Source organism: Notolepis coatsorum (assembly GCF_963971535.1).
Source record: "Notolepis coatsorum genome assembly, chromosome: 8".
NCBI lineage: Eukaryota > Metazoa > Chordata > Actinopteri > Aulopiformes > Paralepididae > Notolepis > Notolepis coatsorum.
Genome location: NC_140172.1, coordinates 83,417,746 through 83,439,757, shown reverse-complemented (window position 1 = coordinate 83,439,757; position 22,012 = coordinate 83,417,746). Strand labels below are relative to the sequence as shown.

General features: G+C 41.2%; 1 protein-coding gene across 1 annotated transcript in view; it reads left to right on the top strand.

Moving 5' to 3' along the window:
• The first annotated feature begins 8,794 nt into the window (after positions 1-8,794).
• lactb2 (lactamase, beta 2) overlaps positions 8,795-22,012 on the top strand; it is a 100,685-nt gene continuing 87,467 nt past the window's right edge. The window contains exon 1 of the mRNA XM_084319814.1: positions 8,795-9,006. Coding sequence (XP_084175940.1) covers positions 8,885-9,006 — 122 coding nt within the window. The 5' untranslated portion in view covers positions 8,795-8,884. The remainder of the gene's footprint in view (positions 9,007-22,012) is intronic.

The following is a 22,012-nucleotide window of genomic DNA, read 5'->3' as shown; positions in this document are numbered from 1 at the left end:
TTGTGTGGACCCCAGGAAGACTAGCTGGGAGCCACGGCACCAGCTAATGGGGATCCTTAATAAAAACAACAAAAAACAACAAACTCAAGAGGACAGTGAAAGTAAGAGAAAAAGTGGCCACACTCCTTTTTAGGATTCTTGTCCCTTTCCCCCGTACCAGACCAAATAATACAGGCCCAATACAGTACCCTGAACGTCACTCAACAGGTCAACCAGTTAATTGTCTTCTGTCTGCCTATAGAAAAGGGCCTAGCCATGAAACAGTAGTCCGACCAACCCAAAGTCAATTAAACCAGTCATATTGCCCCACAGCAGCAGCATATGTGAACGCTTTTCCTCCACTTCGAGGAGAACCTCTCTCACATAGCTCTCGTTATTTAAGATAGCGTTAGGTTTAAATTGCTTCAAAGAGCTGCGCTGTAGAATGAAATGAATGAATGAATGAAAACTTTATTTAACAGATTGCAGAATGGGTACAATACAGTACGGCTCAATACATACAATTGTTAAGGGGATGCAGACCTGAGAAAGACGTTTGTCTTGTTTCCATCAGGGTCCCCCATTTTCAATTCATATAGACATATATGACATACATGACATACAGATAGTCAGTACTGCTACATCTATACATTTATGACATACCAGATTTGCAAATACAGTACTTTTTGTGATACAGAAGGAGTCAAGAAAAGGGAGTATATACATTTGACGTAGAAACTGTACATTGGAGGAGGTTGGGTGGGGGGGGTTGGGTACATTGGGATATTTACATTTACATTTACATTTAGTCATTTAGCTGACGCTTTTATCCAAAGCGACTTACAAGTTCTGTACGACAAGCCATCAGGAAGGGCACAACTCTATCAGCTGAGCAACAATGTTCATCAAAGTGTTGAGTGCTACAGTGTAGGTTAGTTTATTAGGACAAGTGCATGACAGTACGGTTAGTTAGGGTTAGATTTTTTTTTTTTGTAGTTTTTTTTTTAATTCAGATAATGGTTGAAGAAGTGCGTCTTTAGTCGACGGCGAAAGATTGGACGTGATTCGGCTGTCCTAACTGGGGTGGGTAGTTCATTCCACCATTGTGGGGCAAGGACTGAGAATAGGCGACTTCTCTTTGATGACCCTCCCGGAGCTTGGATAGGAGTAGGTCTGAGGCGGCCAGAAGATGCAGAGCGTAGGGGTCTTGAGGGTGTGTAGTTAGAGACCATTGACCGGAGGTAGGCGGGAGCGGTTCCCTTTGCCGCCCGGTATGCTAGGTCGAGGGCCTTGTCGAGGGCCTTGAAGCGGATTCGTGCAGCAATGGGGAGCCAGTGCAGGTCCCTAAGAAGTGGGGTGACATGGGCCGACTTCGGTAGGTTTGAGATCAGGCGGGCCGCTGCGTTCTGAATGAGTTGAAGAGGCTTAGTGGCAGTGGCCGGGAGGCCAGCGAGCAGTGCATTGCAGTAGTCGAGGCGGGAGATGACAACCATACTGGGTAATTTACATTGGAGGTGGTTGGGGGGGGGGGGGGGGGGGGCGGGGGGCACACTGTATAAACAAGTAACACTGTACATTGAGGGGGGGGGGGAGGAGACACTGTACAAACAAACACAATTGTACATTGAACTATTGACAAAACCATACTAGGTAAATGACTGTACATTGGAGGGGGTTGGGTTAGGATATTTACAGGGGCCAGTGTTGAATTGCAGTCTCCCGTAGGTGTCCCTTGAGAGAGGTTTTGAAAGTGGGTAGTGATCCACATTCCTTTACAGCTTTGGGTAGGGCGTTCCACATTGATGTGGCATAATTGCGAAACGTGTTTAGTCCCTTATTTGAGCCGAATCTGGGTTTAACATGATTTGTGGAGCTCCCTCTGGTGTTGTGATCGTGGTATTCACTGACCTTTGGGAAGTATTTTGATATGTACATGGGTACCTTGGTCGTGTAGTGTATCTTGTAGACCAGGCCCATTGCAAGTTGTTGTACTCTGTCGTCTACTCTAAGCCATCCTAGGTTGTCAAAGTGGGCAGGGGTGAGGTGGGTTCTAGGAGTAAGGTCAAGCAGTAGTCTGACCAGTTTGTTTTGAGATGTTTGTAATTTTGTTTTTAGCGCCTTTGAGGTGCTTTGGTACCATGAGGTGCAAGCATAGTCGTAGTACCCCTGAATGAGTGCTCCTGCCAGAGTCTTCAGGGTGTTCTTGTTTACCAGAGAGGAGATCCGGTACAAGAATCGAGTTCGTTGGTTGACTTTTTTTATTACATTGGATGCCATTTTGTCACAGGAGAGATTAGCCTCTAGGATGGAACCCAGGTAGGTAATTTCATCTTTCCTTGTGACAATATTGTCACCCACTGTAACTGAGAAGCCGTCGGTCTTGCTGAGTTTGTTATTTGAACCGAAGAGAATGGACTCTGTTTTGCCCATGTGTAATGATAGTTTGTTATCAGCGAGCCATATGCAGATTCTGCCTAGTTCCGAGCTGAGGGTTTTTTCAACCTGTAACTTGTTCTTGTCAGAGACCAGCAGGGCTGAGTCGTCCGCAAACAGGAACAAGTTGCAGTCACAAGCTGACGACATGTCATTTGCATAAATTAGGAACAGTAGCGGTCCTAGTATGCTTCCTTGTGGAACACCACAGCTCACTGTGAGGGGGGGGGATAGAGTACCGTTTACCTCCACCATCTGTTCCCTCCCCTCAAGGTAGGATTGCATCCAGCTCACTGATAGACTATCAAAACCAATTGCTTTTAGCTTGTCAATCAGAATGGAGTGATTGACCGTGTCAAAGGCCTTTTGTAGGTCCAGCATGACCATGCCGCAGTATTTGCCTGCGTCCACCTCTTGTTTGATGTGGTCATTCAAATAGAGAAGGCATGTGTCAGTGGAGTGGGATGTTCTGAAGCCAGATTGGAATTCGTAGATTAGATTTTTTTCCCACAGACTTTCACTTGATCAGGTATGTAAATAAACTAGAGATTTTGGTATCACTCTCTCTCTCTCTCTCTCTCTCTCTCTCTCTCTCTCTCTCTCTCTCTCTCTCTCTCTCTCTCTCTCTCTCTCTCTCTCTCTCTCTCTCTCTCTGTCACTCTCTCTATCACAGTCATTTGCATTTATATTGAATTAGAGGACTGTGGAGAGAGAGTGGAGGTGTATTATTATGTGAGATTACAGGCAGACTGCACTGCCATTGTGTTGTGTAATTATGTAGAGAGGGAGGAGAGAGAGAGAGAATGGGCTCCCAGATGCTCAGATGGCAGGATCTGTTTAATTTAACTCTGTAAGGCCCAAATTAAATTGACATTATCAACTTCAGAGGCCAGAATGTGGGACCTATATAAACACATTTACCATCCAATAGCATTGTGAGGCTGAACAACAGGAACCCATTGACTATGTAAATGTGTTAAAAAAAAATTAAATTTAAGATTTTTTTTTTTAAATATCCAAAAGCTAAAAGTGATGTTGTAATTGTCTTACAGGGTTAAGGAAAAGGAAAAGGATTGATTGATTGATTGAAACTTTTAACAGATTGCAGAATGGGTACAATACAGTACGGCTCAATACACACAATTGTTAAGGGGATGCAGACCAGATCAGGGTCCCCCATTTTCAATTCATAATGAAATGTATGACATACATGACATACAGATAAACAGTATTGTTACATCCAGACATTTATGACATACAAGATATACAAATATACAGTACCGTTTAAGAAACAGAGTTTCTAAAAGAGAGTATTTGAGGGGGAATAAACTGTACATTGGAGCTGCCTCCCTTGCGCTCCATGTTCCTGTAAATATGATATAGTGTGGCGGCACCCCCCCCCCCCCCCCTTTGTTTAATAGGTCAGAATTTATTGGAGACAATATCACAACAAGGCATTATGCGCAATGTATGGCCCCCGTTGGGCAATTTACAACAGGCGTCTTTATCTGTTTTTATGGGTTAATTTGACTGTATTGATCGGGGTGTAACACACATGTAGGATTACTCATGATGTAGCACTGAGAGGGAGGAGTAATGGAATGAAAAAGCCTTGCAGCTCCATGAAAAGATCACGCCAGTCTGGACGGTCAGAGCACAATGCACCGTAGGCCCTGGAGGATGAATGGAAACTAAGCAACTAAGCACTAAGATGATTACATCACCTTTAAATTAGATCATCATTAGGCTTCCTGTAACATTTAGAATTGACTTTAAGGTCCTTCTCCTTACATACAAAGCTCTAAATGGACAGGGACCTAGCTACACGCCAGCAAGAACACTGCGATCATCAGCTGCTGGACTACTAGAGGCTCCCAGAAACAGTCAAAAGAGGATCGGTAATGCAGCCTTTATCAACTATGCCCCAAAACTGTGGAACCAACTACCCCAAAACATCAGGGAAACCAACTCGCTAGACATCTTCAAAAGACAGCTTAAAACCTATCTCTTTGCTCAGGCATTTCAATGAAACATCAGGGATATCCTGACACAAATTGTACTTACCTGCAATATTCTTACCCTGCCTACTTTTATACACTGCCTATCAAATTCATGTGTCGGTTCTATGCTAATTTTATCTCACTACCTCCTACTGTATGCACTGTAATTTAAGATAACTATTTTATCACACTTTTTACTTCTTACTGATGCACTGCTCTGTTGTATGTTAAATACCCTGTTGTACGTCCGTTCTATTTTATAATTTTTAGACTATTTTTAAACAATTTTTTATTATTTGTATTACTGAATGAAACTGTAAACAGAGAGCCTATTGGGATGCTAGATCCTAATGTGAAACACTGTGATTTACCATACCTTGCTACCTGTTTATCTTTTTTATGCTCGCTTATGCCTGTATTTTTTACTGTTGTGAAGCACTTTGAACTGCAACCTCTGTATGAAAAGTGCTATACAAATAAAGTTATTATTATTATTATCATGGGGAGAGAGGGGTTGGGGGGGGGGGGGCAATGCGTGCTGCTTAACACTCAAAGAGTCAACGTAATCTTTATCATTAGGTGTGTCACGTGATTGGGGTGGGACAGGCTATCATTGAGGTGTGGGTCGCAGCGGCCGAAATAGTCAAAACCACCATAAGCGGCTGAGCGGGGTTGGGATGTTGGTCCTGGGGAGTCCGGCGGTCCTGGGGGGGGGGGGGGGCTGGGGGGGGGGGTTGTCTTGTCTTTTGTGTTGTCCTGTTTAATTTAACTTTTTTATATTTTTATATCTTTATATTTTTCATGTTTTTATATCTTGTATTTTGTACTTATTATCATTTCTATTATTATTGTATTACTGTCCTGTTGTGTCTTATGTATTGTTGTTAAAACATTTAAAAAAATAAACATTAGGTGTCACAGGTGTGGCATATGAAGCTTGGCATGATGAGAAGTTTGATTGTTGAATAACAAGGTTGTCTTTTTCTATGAGCTACATATAATATATAACATATTTCTTAGAAGATAATACCATTATGACAATTATATAAGTTATCTAAGTTCACTTGGGCCTTAATACTTTCACTACCACTCTACCAAAGGGTTAACCCTTTCACTGCAACACTATAGAAAGATAACCCTTTCACTGCCACACGACAGATGGTTAACCCTCTCACTACCACACTACAGAAGGTTAACCCTTTCACTACCACACTACAGACGTTTAACCGTCTGTAGTGTGGTAGTGAAAGGTTATGAGTGATGTTACGTCAAGTGTCAACATTTTTGTTAGCTAGACTATATAGGTATCCATGGCGTCTCCCACAGGGGGAACAGATCTAGGAGGACCAAGGTTGTGTTGAACTTTAGGCGTTAGACAGGGAGATAACCAAAGGAGAGAGTGATAACAAATGGGCATATTAAGCCAGGGAGAGAGAATCTTGGTCTCTTTGGTATTCCTCCATGGAGGAGAGAGGGCTTATTTGGTAGCCCTCTTCTGTATTCAGATGGAGGAGAGAGTAGGTTATTCAGTATTCAGATGGAGGAGAGAGTAGGCTCTTCAGTATTCAGATGGAGGAGAGAGTAGGCTCTTCAGTATTCAGATGGAGGAAAGAGTATGTTCTTCAGTATTCAGATGGAGGAGAAAGTATGTTCTTCAGTATTCAGATGGAGGAGAGTAGGTTCTTCAGTATTCAGATGGAGGAGAGAGTAATATGCTCTTCAGTATTCAGATGGAGGAGAGTATGTTCTTCAGTATTCAGATGGAGGAGAGTATGTTATTCAGTATTCAGATGGACCAGCCTATTCGGTATGATAGCTCACCCAGAGAATGAGAGTCACACACAGAGAGGACCTGAGAGAAACCTAATCTATTTGTAAATATTTTGCTCTTTATGCCAATAAACCTGTGTTACACATAGTAGCATACTACAAGAACCTAGGGGTCCACAAAGACGACTTCAAACTGGAAATGGTAACAACAGATGAGGTACTCAAAAAACTGAGCGCCCTCCAAGGCCACTGGCCATGACAACATCCCCTCCAAATTCCTCAGAGACTCAGCAGCCACCATCACCCCAGTCATCTCACACATAATAAACCTCTCCATAAAACAGGGACACGTCCCCAAGGACTTCAAAATTGCGAGAGTGACCCCTCTGCACAAAAAAGGCAGTAAATTAGACCCAGGCAACTACCGCCCTGTTTCTATCCTTACCTCCATCTCGAAAGTCATGGAAAAAATTGTATACGAACAGGTCGAAAAATACCTTGCGGAAAAAAATCAAATCTATGAATTCCAATCTGGCTTCAGAACATCCCACTCCACTGACACATGCCTTCTCTATTTAAACTACCACATCAAACAAGAGGTGGACGCGGGCAAATACTGCGGCATGGTCATGCTGGACCTACAAAAGGCCTTCGACACTGTCAATCACACCATTCTGATTGACAAACTAAAAGCAATTGGTTTTGATAGTCTATCAGTGAGCTGGATGCAATCCTACCTGGAGGGGAGAGAGCAGATGGTGGAGGTAAACGGTACCCTATCCCCCCCCCCTCACAGTAAGCTGTGGTGTTCCACAAGGAAGCATACTAGGTCCGCTACTGTTCCTAATTTATGCAAATGACATGTCGTCAGCTTGTGACTGCAACTTGTTCCTGTTTGCGGTCGACTCAGCCCTGCTGGTCTCTGACAAGAACAAGTTACAGGTTGAAAAAACCCTCAGCTCAGAACTAGGCAAAATCTGCATATGGCTCGCTGATAACAAACTATCATTACACATGGGCAAAACAGAGTCCATTCTCTTCGGTTCAAATAACAAACTCAGCAAGACCGACGGCTTCTCAGTTACAGTGGGTGACAATATTGTCACAAGGAAAGAAGATATTACCTACCTGGGTTCCATCCTAGAGGCAAATCTTTCCTGTGACAAAATGGCATCCAATGTAATAAAAAAAGTCAACCAACGAACTCGATTCTTGTACAAGAATACCCTGAAGACTCTGGCAGGAGCACTCATTCAAGGGTACTACGACTATGCTTGCACCTCATGGTACCAAAGCACCTCAAAGGCGCTAAAAACTAAATTACAAACATCACAAAACAAACTGGTCAGACTACTGCTTGACCTTACTCCTAGAACCCACCTCACCCCTGCCCACTTTGACAACCTAGGATGGCTTAGAGTAGACGACAGAGTACAGCAACTTGCAATGGGCCTGGTCTACAAGATACACTACACGACCAAGGTACCCATGTACATGTCAAAATACTTCCCAAAGGTCAGTGAATACCACGATCACAACACCAGAGAGAGCTCCACAAATCATGTGAAACCCAGATTCGGCTCAAACAAGGGACTAAAAACGTTTTGCAATTATGCCACATCAATGTGGAACGCCCTACCCAAAGCTGTAAAGGAATGTGAATCACTACCCACTTTCAAAAACACTCTCAAAAAACACCTACGGGAGACTGCAATTCGAAACTGGCCCCTGTAAATGTCCTAACACAACCCCCTCCAATGTACAGTAAATTACCAAGTATGGTCTTGTCAATATTCCAATGTACAGTTTTGTTTGTACAGTTGTACAGTGTCCCCCACCCACCCCTCCTACCCAACCTCTCCCCCCCCCACTCCTACCCAACCCCCACCCACCCAACCACCTCCAGTGTACAGCCCCCCCCCCCCCCCACCTACCCAATCCAATGTACAGTTTCTACGTCAAATGTATATATATACTTTTTTTCTGGACTCTTTTTGTATCACAAACAGTACTGTATTTGCAAATCTGGTATGTCATAAATGTATAGATGTAGCAGTACTGTCTATCTGTATGCCATGTATGATATGTTACGATGAATTGAAAATGGGGGACCCTGATGTAAACAAGACGAAAGTCTTCCAGGTCTGCATCCCCTTAACAATTGTATGTATTGAGCTGTACTGTACTGTACTGTACCCATTCTGTTAATAAAGTTTTCAATCAATCAATCAATCAAGAAAAGACTACCGAGAGCCTGTGTCATATATTATTTCATTAGAGTGACTTTAATACAGCGCTATCCTGAAAGAATACAGGATAACTAACTTGAAAGTCAACGAAATCTAACAACAGCAAAGTTTGTCAGATGAGAGATGCACCAGTTATGATGTGTGACAATTGCTCCACCATGTGTCCAAATACAGCTACTACTATTTCCTCACTGTGGTATTATTATTATTATTTGAGGACTTTTATTGTGATAAAAAAGCTAAGCGTTGCATAAAAATAAATAGACTTCCACCGCCTTTATGATTGTCTTATGTTAAGACTTTTATTTTGAAGACCTACCCACACGTCGCACAGGAAGTAAATATTGTTTACGTCGGGCTCAAAGCTCATTCACAGCCAGTCACGCTGCTATTCAAACGACAAGCTAAGTATGATTATAACATCGTTCGTGTTGCAGTCATAGTGTCAAAGCCATGAGTGTCATCATTCCACGCATCGAGCAGTTGTCCTCCAGGGTTGTGCGGATATTGGGCTGCAATCCTGGACCAATGACTCTGCAAGGAACCAACACTTATTTAGTGGGAACTGGTCAAAGGTATATTGTTATGCACGCACCTCCCTAGTAGGCAGACACACTGTTGTTTATTATTAACATGCTAGCACTGCAGACTGTAATATGCACAGTTTCAGAATTCATACAACTTGTTTCTATGGTCTAAGACAGTAAAAAATATTAGTGAACACAAACAACTCAAATCAAAAAGCCAAACTGAAATGTGTCATCCGGTATAAAGTCTGAAGCCGAGTCAGTATACATTGGGAGAGATGCGAACGGTATGGTACGGTAATGGTTCGATTCCTGCTCTTCCTGGGCACTTGTCGAAGTGTTCTTGACACCTACCTACTGTAACCCCTAACCTAACTGCTCCCGATGAGCAGGTTGGCACCTTGCATGGTTGTCTCCGCTGTCACTGTGTGAGTGAATGGGTGAATGTTTTTTTTGTATATTTTTGTATGTTTGATTTTACAAAACAGGGGAAGTTCCCGATAAGCCTCTAGGCTTCTAACTTCTCCTTCACAATATGGTTATAACTTATTATGTATTGTTTTTACTTTTGTTTAACTGTGTGAATAAATAAATACAAATGTGAGGAACACATATTTTAAAGCGCTTTGGATAAAATCGCTATATATGCACCATTTACCATTTATGACACCCGCCATGTTCTGATTGTACAGATACACTGTTTCAGAACTGAAAACACTACTATATAGAATAAAGCTAATAATGCAGCAACATAATAATATACAGTACATGGTTTAAGAAAGAAAATTTGAGGTAATTAGGTAGGGCTATTGCATCTAGGTTTTGGCAGTAAAAAATAATGGTGTAACAGTCAGGACACAGGAATGAAGATGAGGAGACATCATTTTTTCCTGAACTGTATTCTTCGTCGAGCAGGATTTATTGCACAGGGTTAGGGTTGCAATATACAGTATTGTCAATGTCATCACTCAGTCTGGAATAACAATAATTATCATTAGGGACTGGTATATTAACAGCAGCATAAGTAAACTTCTGTGAAGCATGAATAAAATGGACTGTATTTTATATAAGATAAGTTCAAGTTTTGTTTTATTTGTCACGTATAAAGTGTACATTACAGTGAAATGCTTGGTTCTGTATGAGCCCCCTGAGAATGTGCTTCATACAGGAAAAAAAGGAAAAAGTCCAAACAACTATTCAGTCGTCCCTACTAACACAATTGGCAGTGTTAGCGGGTGGGAAGCCTATTGCTTATTAACAGCGAAGGAGTGCGCCGAATGGTTCCGCGTTTTCCCTGATTGGCTGCGACACGCCCCGCGGCAGAGCTTGCGGCATTATTTAGCCGTAAACCGCCATGATTCTCATTCGAAGCTTAGCTCACCTGGCAGCGCGGCGGTCCTGCGGTCCGTTGGTTTTAAGTTCGAATCCCATCTTTTTTTTTTTTTTTAACATGTATTCTTTCGCCGGTTAAGGTTAGGCATGGTTAAGGTTAAGGTTAGGCATTGTTTCGGAGTTGGTTAAGGTTAGAAAGGTTAAGTTTAGGCGCTGTTAAGGAGCTGGTTAAGGTTAGATTTTGTCTTAGAGAATGGCAATATTCTTTCTATGGTTAAGGTTAGGCATGGTTAAGGTTAAGGTTAAGGTTAGGCATTGTTTCGGAGTTGGTTAAGGTTAGAAAGGTTAAGTTTAGGCGCTGTTAAGGAGCTGGTTAAGGTTAGCGTTTGTCTTAGAGAATGGCAATAGACAGCCTATTTCCGCACTGCCGCTCTCTCGCGCTGCCGCGGTCACATGGTCACATTGTCACATTCTTGCACTCCTCCGCTGTTAAAAAGCAACACGCGGGTGGGAAGCCGGTGGGGTATGAGTCCTAGTAGTTTTAAACTGCGACGCCTACTGGCCGGCCTGTTCAGCAGGGAGGGGATCTGGGGGAAATCGCGAACCTCCGCACGTGTTACAGTCCCAGTGAAACTCCTCGCTGTCGGGTGAAAAGAAGCGGCTGGCGACTCCACATGTATCGGAGGTGGCATAATATGGCATATTATGGTAGTTCTACACCCTCCCCAGGCCGACAGTGGGGCAATGTGTGCAACGACATAACAACTCAATTGGGATGGGTGAAAAATACAGAAAGCCAAATAAATAAATAAAAGAAACGACTGATTACTAGACGACCGCTCTCCTGAGCCATTGTCACCCCAACTAAAGAAATGTCTATAGGCCTAGGCTATATATTGTGTATAGTAACAAATGCAAATCACCGTCCTAGACATATCCAAAACGTAAATATCCATAACATTACCATGCCCATTTGAACAGAAACGGTAACCTAGAGTTACATATCAATTTGAATATTACTCTTCAAAGACATAAACAAACTTCACATGATGTACCAGGTTACACAAAGTAAAATGGCAACCGCTTTTAGTGTAATTCTTCACAGCAACATAAATGATACTACTTTAACTTAAACATAGGAAGGATCACAATAGCTAACTTAATACTGTCTCCAGTCAATTACAACATCACAATATTGGAAATATCTTTGATCACTCTGAACTGTACGTTTAACCTTTTCACTACCACAAAAAGGATGACCCCAGGGGTTGCGAGTTTCTGAACCTACTGGACAGTTTTGGACTGATGCAACATGTTCACGAGGCCACCCACCAACATGGCAACACTCTGGACCTACTAATAACAACAGGGCTAAACATTGAGAATGTATCAGTAAAACAAATTTCAATTTCTGACCATTACTGTGTGTTCTACGATACAAGTCTAATATTACATAAAACCAGAAGCGAATTCCTAGTTCACAGAAGGCTTCTGGATGCTAGAGCTGAAGCAAAATTATCTAGTATGATGAAATCATATGACCAATGCAGTGAATCCTCCTTAAATCAGATAGTGCAAAACTTCCACAGCACCTTACTTACTTACTTACTTACTTGTCAACAGTGCTAGATACTGTCGCCCCTCTGAAGGTTAAAAAGGTAAAAACTGATAGAATCTCTCCATGGTTAAATAAAACCAATGTTAAAGATAACAAGAGAAAATGTAGGATAGCCGAGCGAAAATGGAGGAAATTCAAACTCACAGCTCACTTTAATTTATACAAAGACGCCATGGGCGCATACAATAAGGCAATACAACTTGCAAGAAAGGAATATTTTTCCAAAATGATCTCAGAAAATATGGGTAACTCCAGGGTACTTTTTTCCACCATCGACCGGCTCATTAACATGCCACCCCCCCATATACCGCAGCAATCAGCCACAAAATGTGAAGAGTTCGCAGTTTTCTTTAATGAAAAAATATCATTGATTAGAGCAAGCATTGCCTCTGATATAGATCTGGCTGTGAGTGGAAACCCACCTGAGATAACTATGGGAGAATTCACATGTATTACATTACCTGACCTCTGTAAGATTGTCTCTGAGTGTAATTCCGCCACCTCCTGCCTTGATCCTATACCAACAGCATTTCTCAAGCGGGTGTTCGATAGTGTCTCAAATCATGTCCTTGAAATCATAAATATGTCGCTTCAAACAGGCACTTTTCCAGATGCATTTAAAACGGCTGTAGTAAAACCACTACTAAAGAAAACAAACTTAGATGTAAACGAACTAAAAAGCTATAGGCCAATGGGTGGACGGTATGGTCTAAAATTTATATCACGGTATAATTTGAAGCATAGACGGTAACGGTATATATCACGGTATCATCGTTTTTGATTAAATTTTTTATTTTATTTTATATAATCTTTTTTTTATAAAATATATATATTATATAATTAGACTTGTACTTGTATTATCTGCGAGACATCGCCACCACGCAACAAGCTCCACTGTCTGTGTGTACTCTAGTAGCCTCCAGCTACGGCCAGGATTCTCCGGAGCTGCACCTGGACCTATACTCGAGTAGCCTCGAGCAGAGCTACGGCCAGGATTCTCCGGCGCTGCACCTGGACCCTATTGTATTGGTATAATGTTAGCAAGCCCTCAGCTCGAATACGCATCGAATCAGTGTTATAAGACATTGATATCAGGAGCTATCTGTAGCCGGATATATAACGTTAATACAACGCCTCAGTGAATTATTTAGTTCAATGGGACATTTCGTTTTGAACGGTGAACTAACTTGCGTTAACGTGAGCTAACAGGTAGCACACACGTCTCTAGTACTAGACTTTGTGGAGCGTTTGTTGATGTCAGGAGCTATCGGTAGCTGGCCGACTAGATACCGTTCGGTTAGACAATGCCCCATCATGTATTAAACTAAAAGTGAATAGTTGACTGGGTCATTTTGTAACGGTAGCTAAGCTAACGTTAGCTCAGGGAGATGCCGCCGTCCTCCCGACAGCTCCCGTGTCCCGTCCCACTAGACTACTAGACCCGTGTTTACATGCGTGCGGTAGGGGCTGGCACGCCCACTGCGCGAAGCCTCCTAAATAACTTTTTCCAGTTTGCACATATCTATTATCTATGACTAATTCTATCTATTTTTAGGGGCAAATGCGAGTGAAATAGTCGCGCTGTGGTTACATGACGTCATTGCTATTTTAGAGCTGCACTACCGGTTACACGGTATAGTCAAAATCCATACCGTAGAGCAAATTCATACCGTTTATACCGTATACCGTTTATACCGTCCACCCCTAGGCCAATATCGAACCTTCCATTTATCAGCAAGATATTAGAAAAGATAGTCTCAGTACAAATAAACTCCTTTCTCAAAGATAATAACATCATGGAGGAATTACAATCGGGTTTCAGAACAAATCACAGCACTGAAACTGCCCTTACTAAAATAGTTAGCGACCTCAGGCTAAACTCCGATGCTGGCAAAGTCTCAATTCTTGTCCTATTGGACCTTAGTGCAGCGTTCGATACGATTGACCATAATATCCTGATCAGTCGTCTTGAAAGACTGGTTGGCTTTTCCGATCATGTACTAAATTGGCTCATAACATACATTAAGGGGAGAAGGTTCTATGTTAAGCTTGGAGACAATGTATCCGAGAAACATGACAGCGACTTTGGAGTTGCACAAGGAAGCTGCCTTGGTCCATTACTCTTCTCACTATATATGCTGCCCCTCGGGGACATCATTCGAGACCACAATGTATGCTTCCATAGTTATGCTGATGATACACAACTATATATCTCAGCAGAACCAAATAACACTACAGCCATACAGTTAGAGCCATATGAAATCCGCGTTCACGGAATCGCGGACGGAATCGCGGAATTAACCAATAAAAATGGAATCAACTGCAAAACGTGGAATATTGCAGAATTTGGCCTAATCTGGACTGAAATTTCGTTTTTGGGTGGAACGTTTGGTGCACACGCGACCGGGGAGGCGGGGACTCTACAGCGTGTTACACACAACACAGCCGCGGTGCTCAACCGTCTGGCTGCTTCAGTGTTAACATCGTCAATAAGCTAAACAATTCCACAATAAGCCCTCAATTCAGAGCAGAACAGTATCCTAATGACTTTTATGCCTCCGGTGATAAGGTGTTTTGCTAATTCTGTCAACGTTCCGTGGACTGGACCCGCAAAAACACTTGCGACACTATTGTGATTAAATAGCTATAACGTTAGGACATGAATACATGATAGCTTCTAGCTAAATCTAGTGCACCCATCCATTTGTTTAATGCAAACGATTGTCATTATACACTGCCCTTTATAAACTAAATACACTTAAATAGCTATGTAACGTTATAGGACTATAGATGGAAATGATAGCTTCTAGAAGTTCTAGCTAAATCTGGTGCACCCATCCATTTGTTTAATGCAAACGATTGTCATTATACACTGCCCTTTATAATCTAAAACTTAAATAGCTATGAAACGTTACAGTACATAGGACTATAGATGGAAATGATAGCTTCTTGCTAAATCTAGTGGACCCATCCATTTGTTTAATGCAAACGATTGTCATTATACACTGCCCTTTATAATCTAAATAAACGTAAATAGCTATGAAACGTTACACAGTACATAGGACTATAGATGGAAATGATAGCTTCTTGCTAAATCTAGTGCACTCATCCATTTGTTTAATGCAAACGATTGTCATTATACACTGCCCTTTATAATCTAAATAAACTTAAATAGCTATGAAACGTTACAGTACATAGGACTATAGATGGAAATGATAGCTTCTTGCTAAATCTAGTGCACCCATCCATTTGTTTAATGCAAACGATTGCCATTATACACTGTCCTTTATAAACGAAATAAACTAAACTAAAGGTGCCTAAATTATGCATTACTATATTTCATCACAATATAATAGATATAGCTAGGTTACTGACATTGTCATTGTGATAATGTCAGTAGTAGCTAGCTGTATCTATTGTTTACACTTGAAATATGTATTTTTATTTTGTCACAATATTAATTGAAAAATATTGTGTAAAATTGAACTGTATTTCTGAGTTGCAGCACTTAAAAACATTAAATGGACTGTTATATCGTATTCAATTGTGGACATTTATTCATTCCCACTTATTAGACACTATTTCTGATGGTAAAATGAGCATAAAAAGCAAAATACAGAATTCTGAAATATTAAAACGGAAAAAATGGAATTTGGGAAAAAATAAAATGGAATTTGGAAAATAATAAAACGGATTTCATATGGCTCTACATACAGTCCATTACAAACTGTCTGTTAGCAATAAACAAGTGGATGAACAATAACTTCCTAAAATTAAACGAAAGCAAGACCGAAATCCTATTGATCGGCCCAAAAGCGAAAAGGGAAGTGCTGTGTGAAAACCTGGGGAGTCTGTCATCCTATGTAAAAACTGAGGTTACAAGCCTAGGTGTCATCTTGGACTCAGACCTGACCTTTAAGTCTCATATTAATAAGGCCATGAAAACGTCATTCTTCCACCTAAGAAACATAGCGAAAGTAAGACCTTTCGTAAATAAAAAGGATGCAGAGACACTGATTCATGCTTTTGTCTCAAGCCGGCTTGACTATTGTAATGCACTGTTCACTGGTCTTCCCAAAGCAACCATTGGGAAGCTTCAGCTTATCCAAAACTCTGCAGCTCGATTACTAACTCATACAAAGAGAAGAGAACTCCAGTCCTAGCCACTCTGCACTGGCTTCCAATAACTCATAGAATTGATTTTAAGGTCCTTTTCCTGACATATAAAGCTCTAAATGAGCAAGGCCCAAAATACATAGCAAATTCCCTAGTTAGTTATCTGCCCTCAAGAACGCTACGGTCATCCACTACAGGTTTACTAGACACACCCAGAAACCAAAAGAGGATAGGAAGTATGGCATTTGCCAACTATGCCCCAAAACTATGGAACACACTACCAACACACATCAGAAACGCCAGCTCCATACACATTTTTAAAGGAAAATTAAAAACGTACCTATACAGTCTAGCTTACAAATAGTGTACCATGCCTTAGGGAAAGCGAGTATCTTATTGAAATGTTTTTATTATTATGTTTATATTTTTTATGTATTGATCTTTTACTGAAATGTTATTTTACTGTACTTTGCCTATTGCCATACTTTTATTACTGTTGTCTTATTAATGTGATGCTTTATTTTTAGTACCCGGAGCTGCTAACTGGCTAACGTTATGAGAGCTAACGTTGCTACCTGCTGTACCCGGAGCTGACGTTATGAGAGCCAACGCTGCTATGTACTGTACAAGTGCATTGGTTTAGTGCACTTCCTACTTCCGGTTGCTGCTAAACATGTACAAGTGCATTGGTTTAGTGCACGTTATGAGAGCAATTTACGTTATTATTATTATTATTATTTTATTTTTTTAAACATTGATCTTAACTGATCACTGTGAATTTATTGCTTTTATCGTTATATATGCCTATGTTTGTGTACAGCACTTTGAGCTACATGACATGTATGAAAGGTGCTTTATAAATACTTACTTACTTACTTACTTACTTACACACTACCAAAGGGTTAACCCTTTCACTGCGACGATACAGAATGTTAAATCTTTCACTGCCACACGACAAAGGGTTAACCCTTTCACAACCACACTACAGAAGGTTAACCTTTCACTACCACACTACAGACGGTTAACCGTCTGTAGTGTGGTAGTGAAAGGGTTTGGATTAACCTTCTGTAGTGTGGTAGTGAAAGGGTTAAATTTGAATGGATATTGTACAGACATCTGTAGTGAAAGGTTAACCGTCTGTAGTGTGGTAGTGAAAGGGTTAATAACACATTTGTCTGTGGTGTGACAAACTAAAGAAGAACACATTTACTTTCACTTTCCCCCGACTTGGGGTGGTGGCATTCCCCTTTAACTCAAGGGAGGCCAAACCCTTGACTCGCCAGCGGTTGGGCGCCAGACCAGAGATTTCTCGGGTTTTGGTCGTTTATTCTTTTATTCTATATTTTCATTCATTATTCATCCAGGGACCTTGGTGTTAGGGCTGCACGATTTTGGGAAATAATCTAATTGCGATTTTTCTGACAGATATTGCGATTGCGATTACATTTGCGATTATAATTTTTTTTAAGCAGCCCCACAGAGGTTTATTGTAAAATGCGGCTTGCATCTGGCCTACGCAGTGGGTCTGTTCGGGACACCGAGTCTGAACATGTTTCTTTTTACCTGGAAATCGATACCGGTACGGTACCCAATGGTACCCTTTTTCTGTACTTTACTCTCCCTCTCTGAAGTAAACTTCACAACACACAATCTAAAACCCCTTACCTCCCTCTCCCAAACTGTTCCTACAAGTACAAAAAAAAATTTTATGTTGCATGATCATGTATATTTATTTTGTATTATAATTTCTTTTGTGTTTTAAATATCAACATTATCTGGCAATACTATCAAACTCCTCTGATGTCAGACCAGATATGAGACGCGTGCACACACACACACACACACACACACAGAAAAGGAGAATGGCTTAAATGATTTTAGAATACTTCAGCTAATGACGTTAAATGTTTATTATCATCAACTATCCAGTTCATTTTTATAGTGCAACGTTTTTCTACTTTTCTACATTAATTGAACCAGTAGAGAGAGAGATGCCCCCCCCCCCCCCCCCCCCCCGAGCCCCGCTCCCCCCACCCTTTCCTTACTCAGCTCAGATGTTTTCTCTGTCTTGAGCAGGGTTAGCTAGGAACAGCTTTCTCAAGCTTCGCACCTTGGGCATGGAATGGGCTACAGGACCATTATCCACTTAGACACCCCGGTCTCTCTTGGTGAATTTAAATCTGTATTACATAACTTCCTACAAGAAGAATGTTGCTGCTTTCTGTAGTCGGGTCCCAACTGCAATATTACTGTATTACCCTGTATTATACACTTTTACTATCATGTAGACTATTCTGCTTTGTGTTTTTGTGTTTACATGTGATGTATTGTATATTGTATACATGCACATTTATTATGTTCTTGTGTGATGTATCGCACATTTTATTGCTGTGTGATGTATTGCAAATGTTATTGCTGTAATCTTGGCCAGGTCTCCCTTGCAAAGGAGATCTTGTATCTCAATGGGACTTCCTAGTTAAAAAAAAAACATTATTTTTATTTTTTATTTTTTTAATTGCAGGCTTAGCGATTTGCCAAAGTGCAATACCGGCTGCATCCAGCTAGACGGCGGTATCGAGCACCCTTTGTGACCTTGTATCTTAGCCTGTGGAACGGCCAAATGTCTCCGGTTTCACTTTTCCTTGTCGGCCGAGTGGAGCGGTTCTCCCGGTTCCATTGAAGTGCGTCAAATATCCTCGATCCATATGTTGTGGTGGGTTATGCCGTGGACCAAATGGACATTGGATGTACCAGATGGCGATCAAACAATTGGAATATTATTTTTGGAATACTCCCGATCACAGGTAAGGACTATCTTATCAATTTTAGCTTGATCCTGCAATGCTTTTATACTGATCGGTCTGATAAGCGGTTTTATTGTTCAATACGAATGCCGTTACTGACAATCAAATAATCAGAAACGACCTCCCCCCCTTTCATGCATTCATGATGGAACATAATACCTATGATATAGATTTGATTTTGGAATAATAGCGTGTACAGGCAAGAAACGGCAACGTCTATAGTAGAATTGACGTATAAGGCTATAACTCTAAAACCATACTTATATTCACCACGGTATAACACGGGAAGGTATGGATGGAACATTTTATTCTTTTTCACATATTGAACGATAGATAGGTGATGTCAAATGGGCCATAGTCAGTGGTGGCCGCTGTGAACTACATTTGGGTGGGCGCAAGTTCATTCATACTACACTAGTACACGTATCATCATCAATCCAATAATGAACATATATATCTTGTCATTTTAAACAAGTTACCATTCATTCATTCAGCCATTATGCATCACGCGCTGCGAAATTAACACGCTGTGTTGAGAGCGAGAGAGAGCGAGAGAGAGATTGTTTGAGTTTGAGCATTCTGATTAAGCATTACATCACGCGCAGGAGTGGTTTGTGAACAATAAACCATGCCTAGGGGTGGTCGTTAGACCCCCCTAGGCATGGTTTATTTTTCACAAATCACGACTGCAAGTGGTATAATGCTTTTATACAACTGCCACATTCATCCAACATTATTGCTATACAATAAACACATTAATTGAAGATTTATTAAAAAAAAACATCCGCCAGAAAAAGTTGTCCCAAAAAAGAAAAAAAGAGAAGTTGCCTCCATGTGGAAGCAGCTCGGAAGTGCATTCAACTGTTCTCAGTAGGACATCCAACCAACTAACACATCCAACTGTCTTTCAACTAAGACATCCAACCAACTAACACATCCAACTGTCTTTCAACTAAGGCATCCAACCAACTAACACATCCAACTGCCTTTCAACTAAGACATCCAACCAATTAACACATCCAACTGTCTTTCAACTAAGGCATCCAACCAACTAACACATCCAACTGCCTTTCAACTAAGACATCCAACCAACTAACACATCCAACTTTTCTTTAGTTTTTAATTATGAAGTTAGTGGTTGTTATTGGAATGATTGATTGATTGATTGAAAATTGTATTACCAGATGCAGAATGGGTACAATACAGTACGGCTCAATACACACAATTGTTAAGGGGATGCAGACCTACTTTCTATAGAACTTCATTCTTAGATGCTTCTATTGAAAGTAGGTATTAAAAAAAAATTCAATCAATTCGCGCGATTTTTATTTTGTTCTACAATGACTCATGACCCATCAATTACATGAGTAATCAAAAATCATCCAACATTGTTTAAACAACTAAGACTGTGTGTGAGTGTGTGAGTGTGTGAGTGAGTGAGAAGCCAGACAGTGTGAGAGATTGAGCTCTGGCAAGGAAGGGGAAGGAAAAAAATTCCAAATTAATCAATCAATCAATTCGCGCGATTTTTATTTTGTTCTACAATGACTCATGACCCATCAATTACATCATCCAACATTGTTTAAGCAACTAAGACATTGTGTGTGTGTGTGGGTGTGTATGCGACCGAGTGAGTGTGTCTGGAAGCCAGACAGTGTGAGAGATTGAGCTCTGGCAAGGAAGGGGAAGAAAAAAAATTGCAAATCAATCAATTCACGTGATTTTTATTTTGTTCTACAATGACTCATGACCCATCAATTACATCATCCAACATTGTTTAAAGGACTAAGACATTCGCCGTGACAGAATCGCTTTATATTTAGTCGTTATGACGCTATCAACATATCCATTTGTTAAAGATTATTGTCCGCCATCTTGTTTTTCCGAAAAATACGCACGGCGGAGTGATGTGATTCGGTTGTGGGCGGGTCCTGGGACCAGGAGCGTGGATTGTGCCAGATACATACGTGTAAATGGACTGTTTCAGCCAATCAGAATCGAGAAATTTGCATGCCGTTGTATAATGTGCCATAGCCCATAGTTTACCAGACCAGGATTTTGTCAACACAGTTGGAACCTGGAAGCGATATAAAGAAACGAATTGCCAATAAATGTGAAGTTATCAACCTCTGTTGTCAAGCCTCCTCAATATACCCCCCCCCTTTCCTCACTAATGGAACTGGTATCGCGGAATCACGTTAGTTAGTTAGTTTAGCATTAGCTGAGTGGCTAACAGCGGCTAACTTTAGTTGAGTGGCTAAGAGAGAGAGAGAGAGAGAGAATTAACTCACTTTGTTTAATTGAAACGTGGTCCAGCCAGAGGGCTTGATAAAGTGTATGTCCACTGACTGTCCCACAGTCCCAGACTGTTGTCGATGTATATCCACTGCCCACTGTCCAGACTCCAGACTGCATCACAACACAACACACAGCATCAGGGTTCGAAATTAACGGGGGCTTGGGGCAAAATGCCCTCGAAAATTGACAAAATGCCCTCGAAAATCAGTTAAGGGGGGCAAGAAAAGCCCCCGACAGTTTACTAATTATATATATAATTATATTATGCTCTACAGTGCGAGCATTTCCCTCGTATTTGCCCCTAATAATATGTGTGTGTGCGAACCGGAAAAATCATTTACTTGCCATGTACGAGACGAGTGAAGATTACAAAACAGCTCCGCTGTTAATAGTTCAGAAACTGGACTGAAATTCAGTTTTTGGGTGGAATGTTGCAAGGAGGGAGGGAGGCGGGGCCCGCTGCGTGTTACAGTCTATCTGTATGTCATGTATGTCATATATGTCTATATGAATTGAAAATGGGGGACCCTGATGGAAACAAGACAAACGTCTTTCTCAGGTCTGCATCCCCTTAACAATTGTATGTATTGAGCCGTACTGTATTGTACCCATTCTGCAATCTGTTAAATAAAGTTTTCATTCATTCATTCATTCACAGGTACTTGAGAGGATGCGAACGCAGACAGACAGAGCGCTCTGCTTTCATCAAGCATAAGCATTACACTGCTATCTTAACGTTAGCAAGCTAAGCATCTGCATAGGGGGGAGCTCCAGTAGCTCACCGCGTACCTCGAACGCTATTTCGGCGTCTGGGACAACCGTGCGCGTCACGGATCTGGGGTACAAGAGTTCGACTCCCGGACTCGCCGTATTTTCTCAGAGTGTC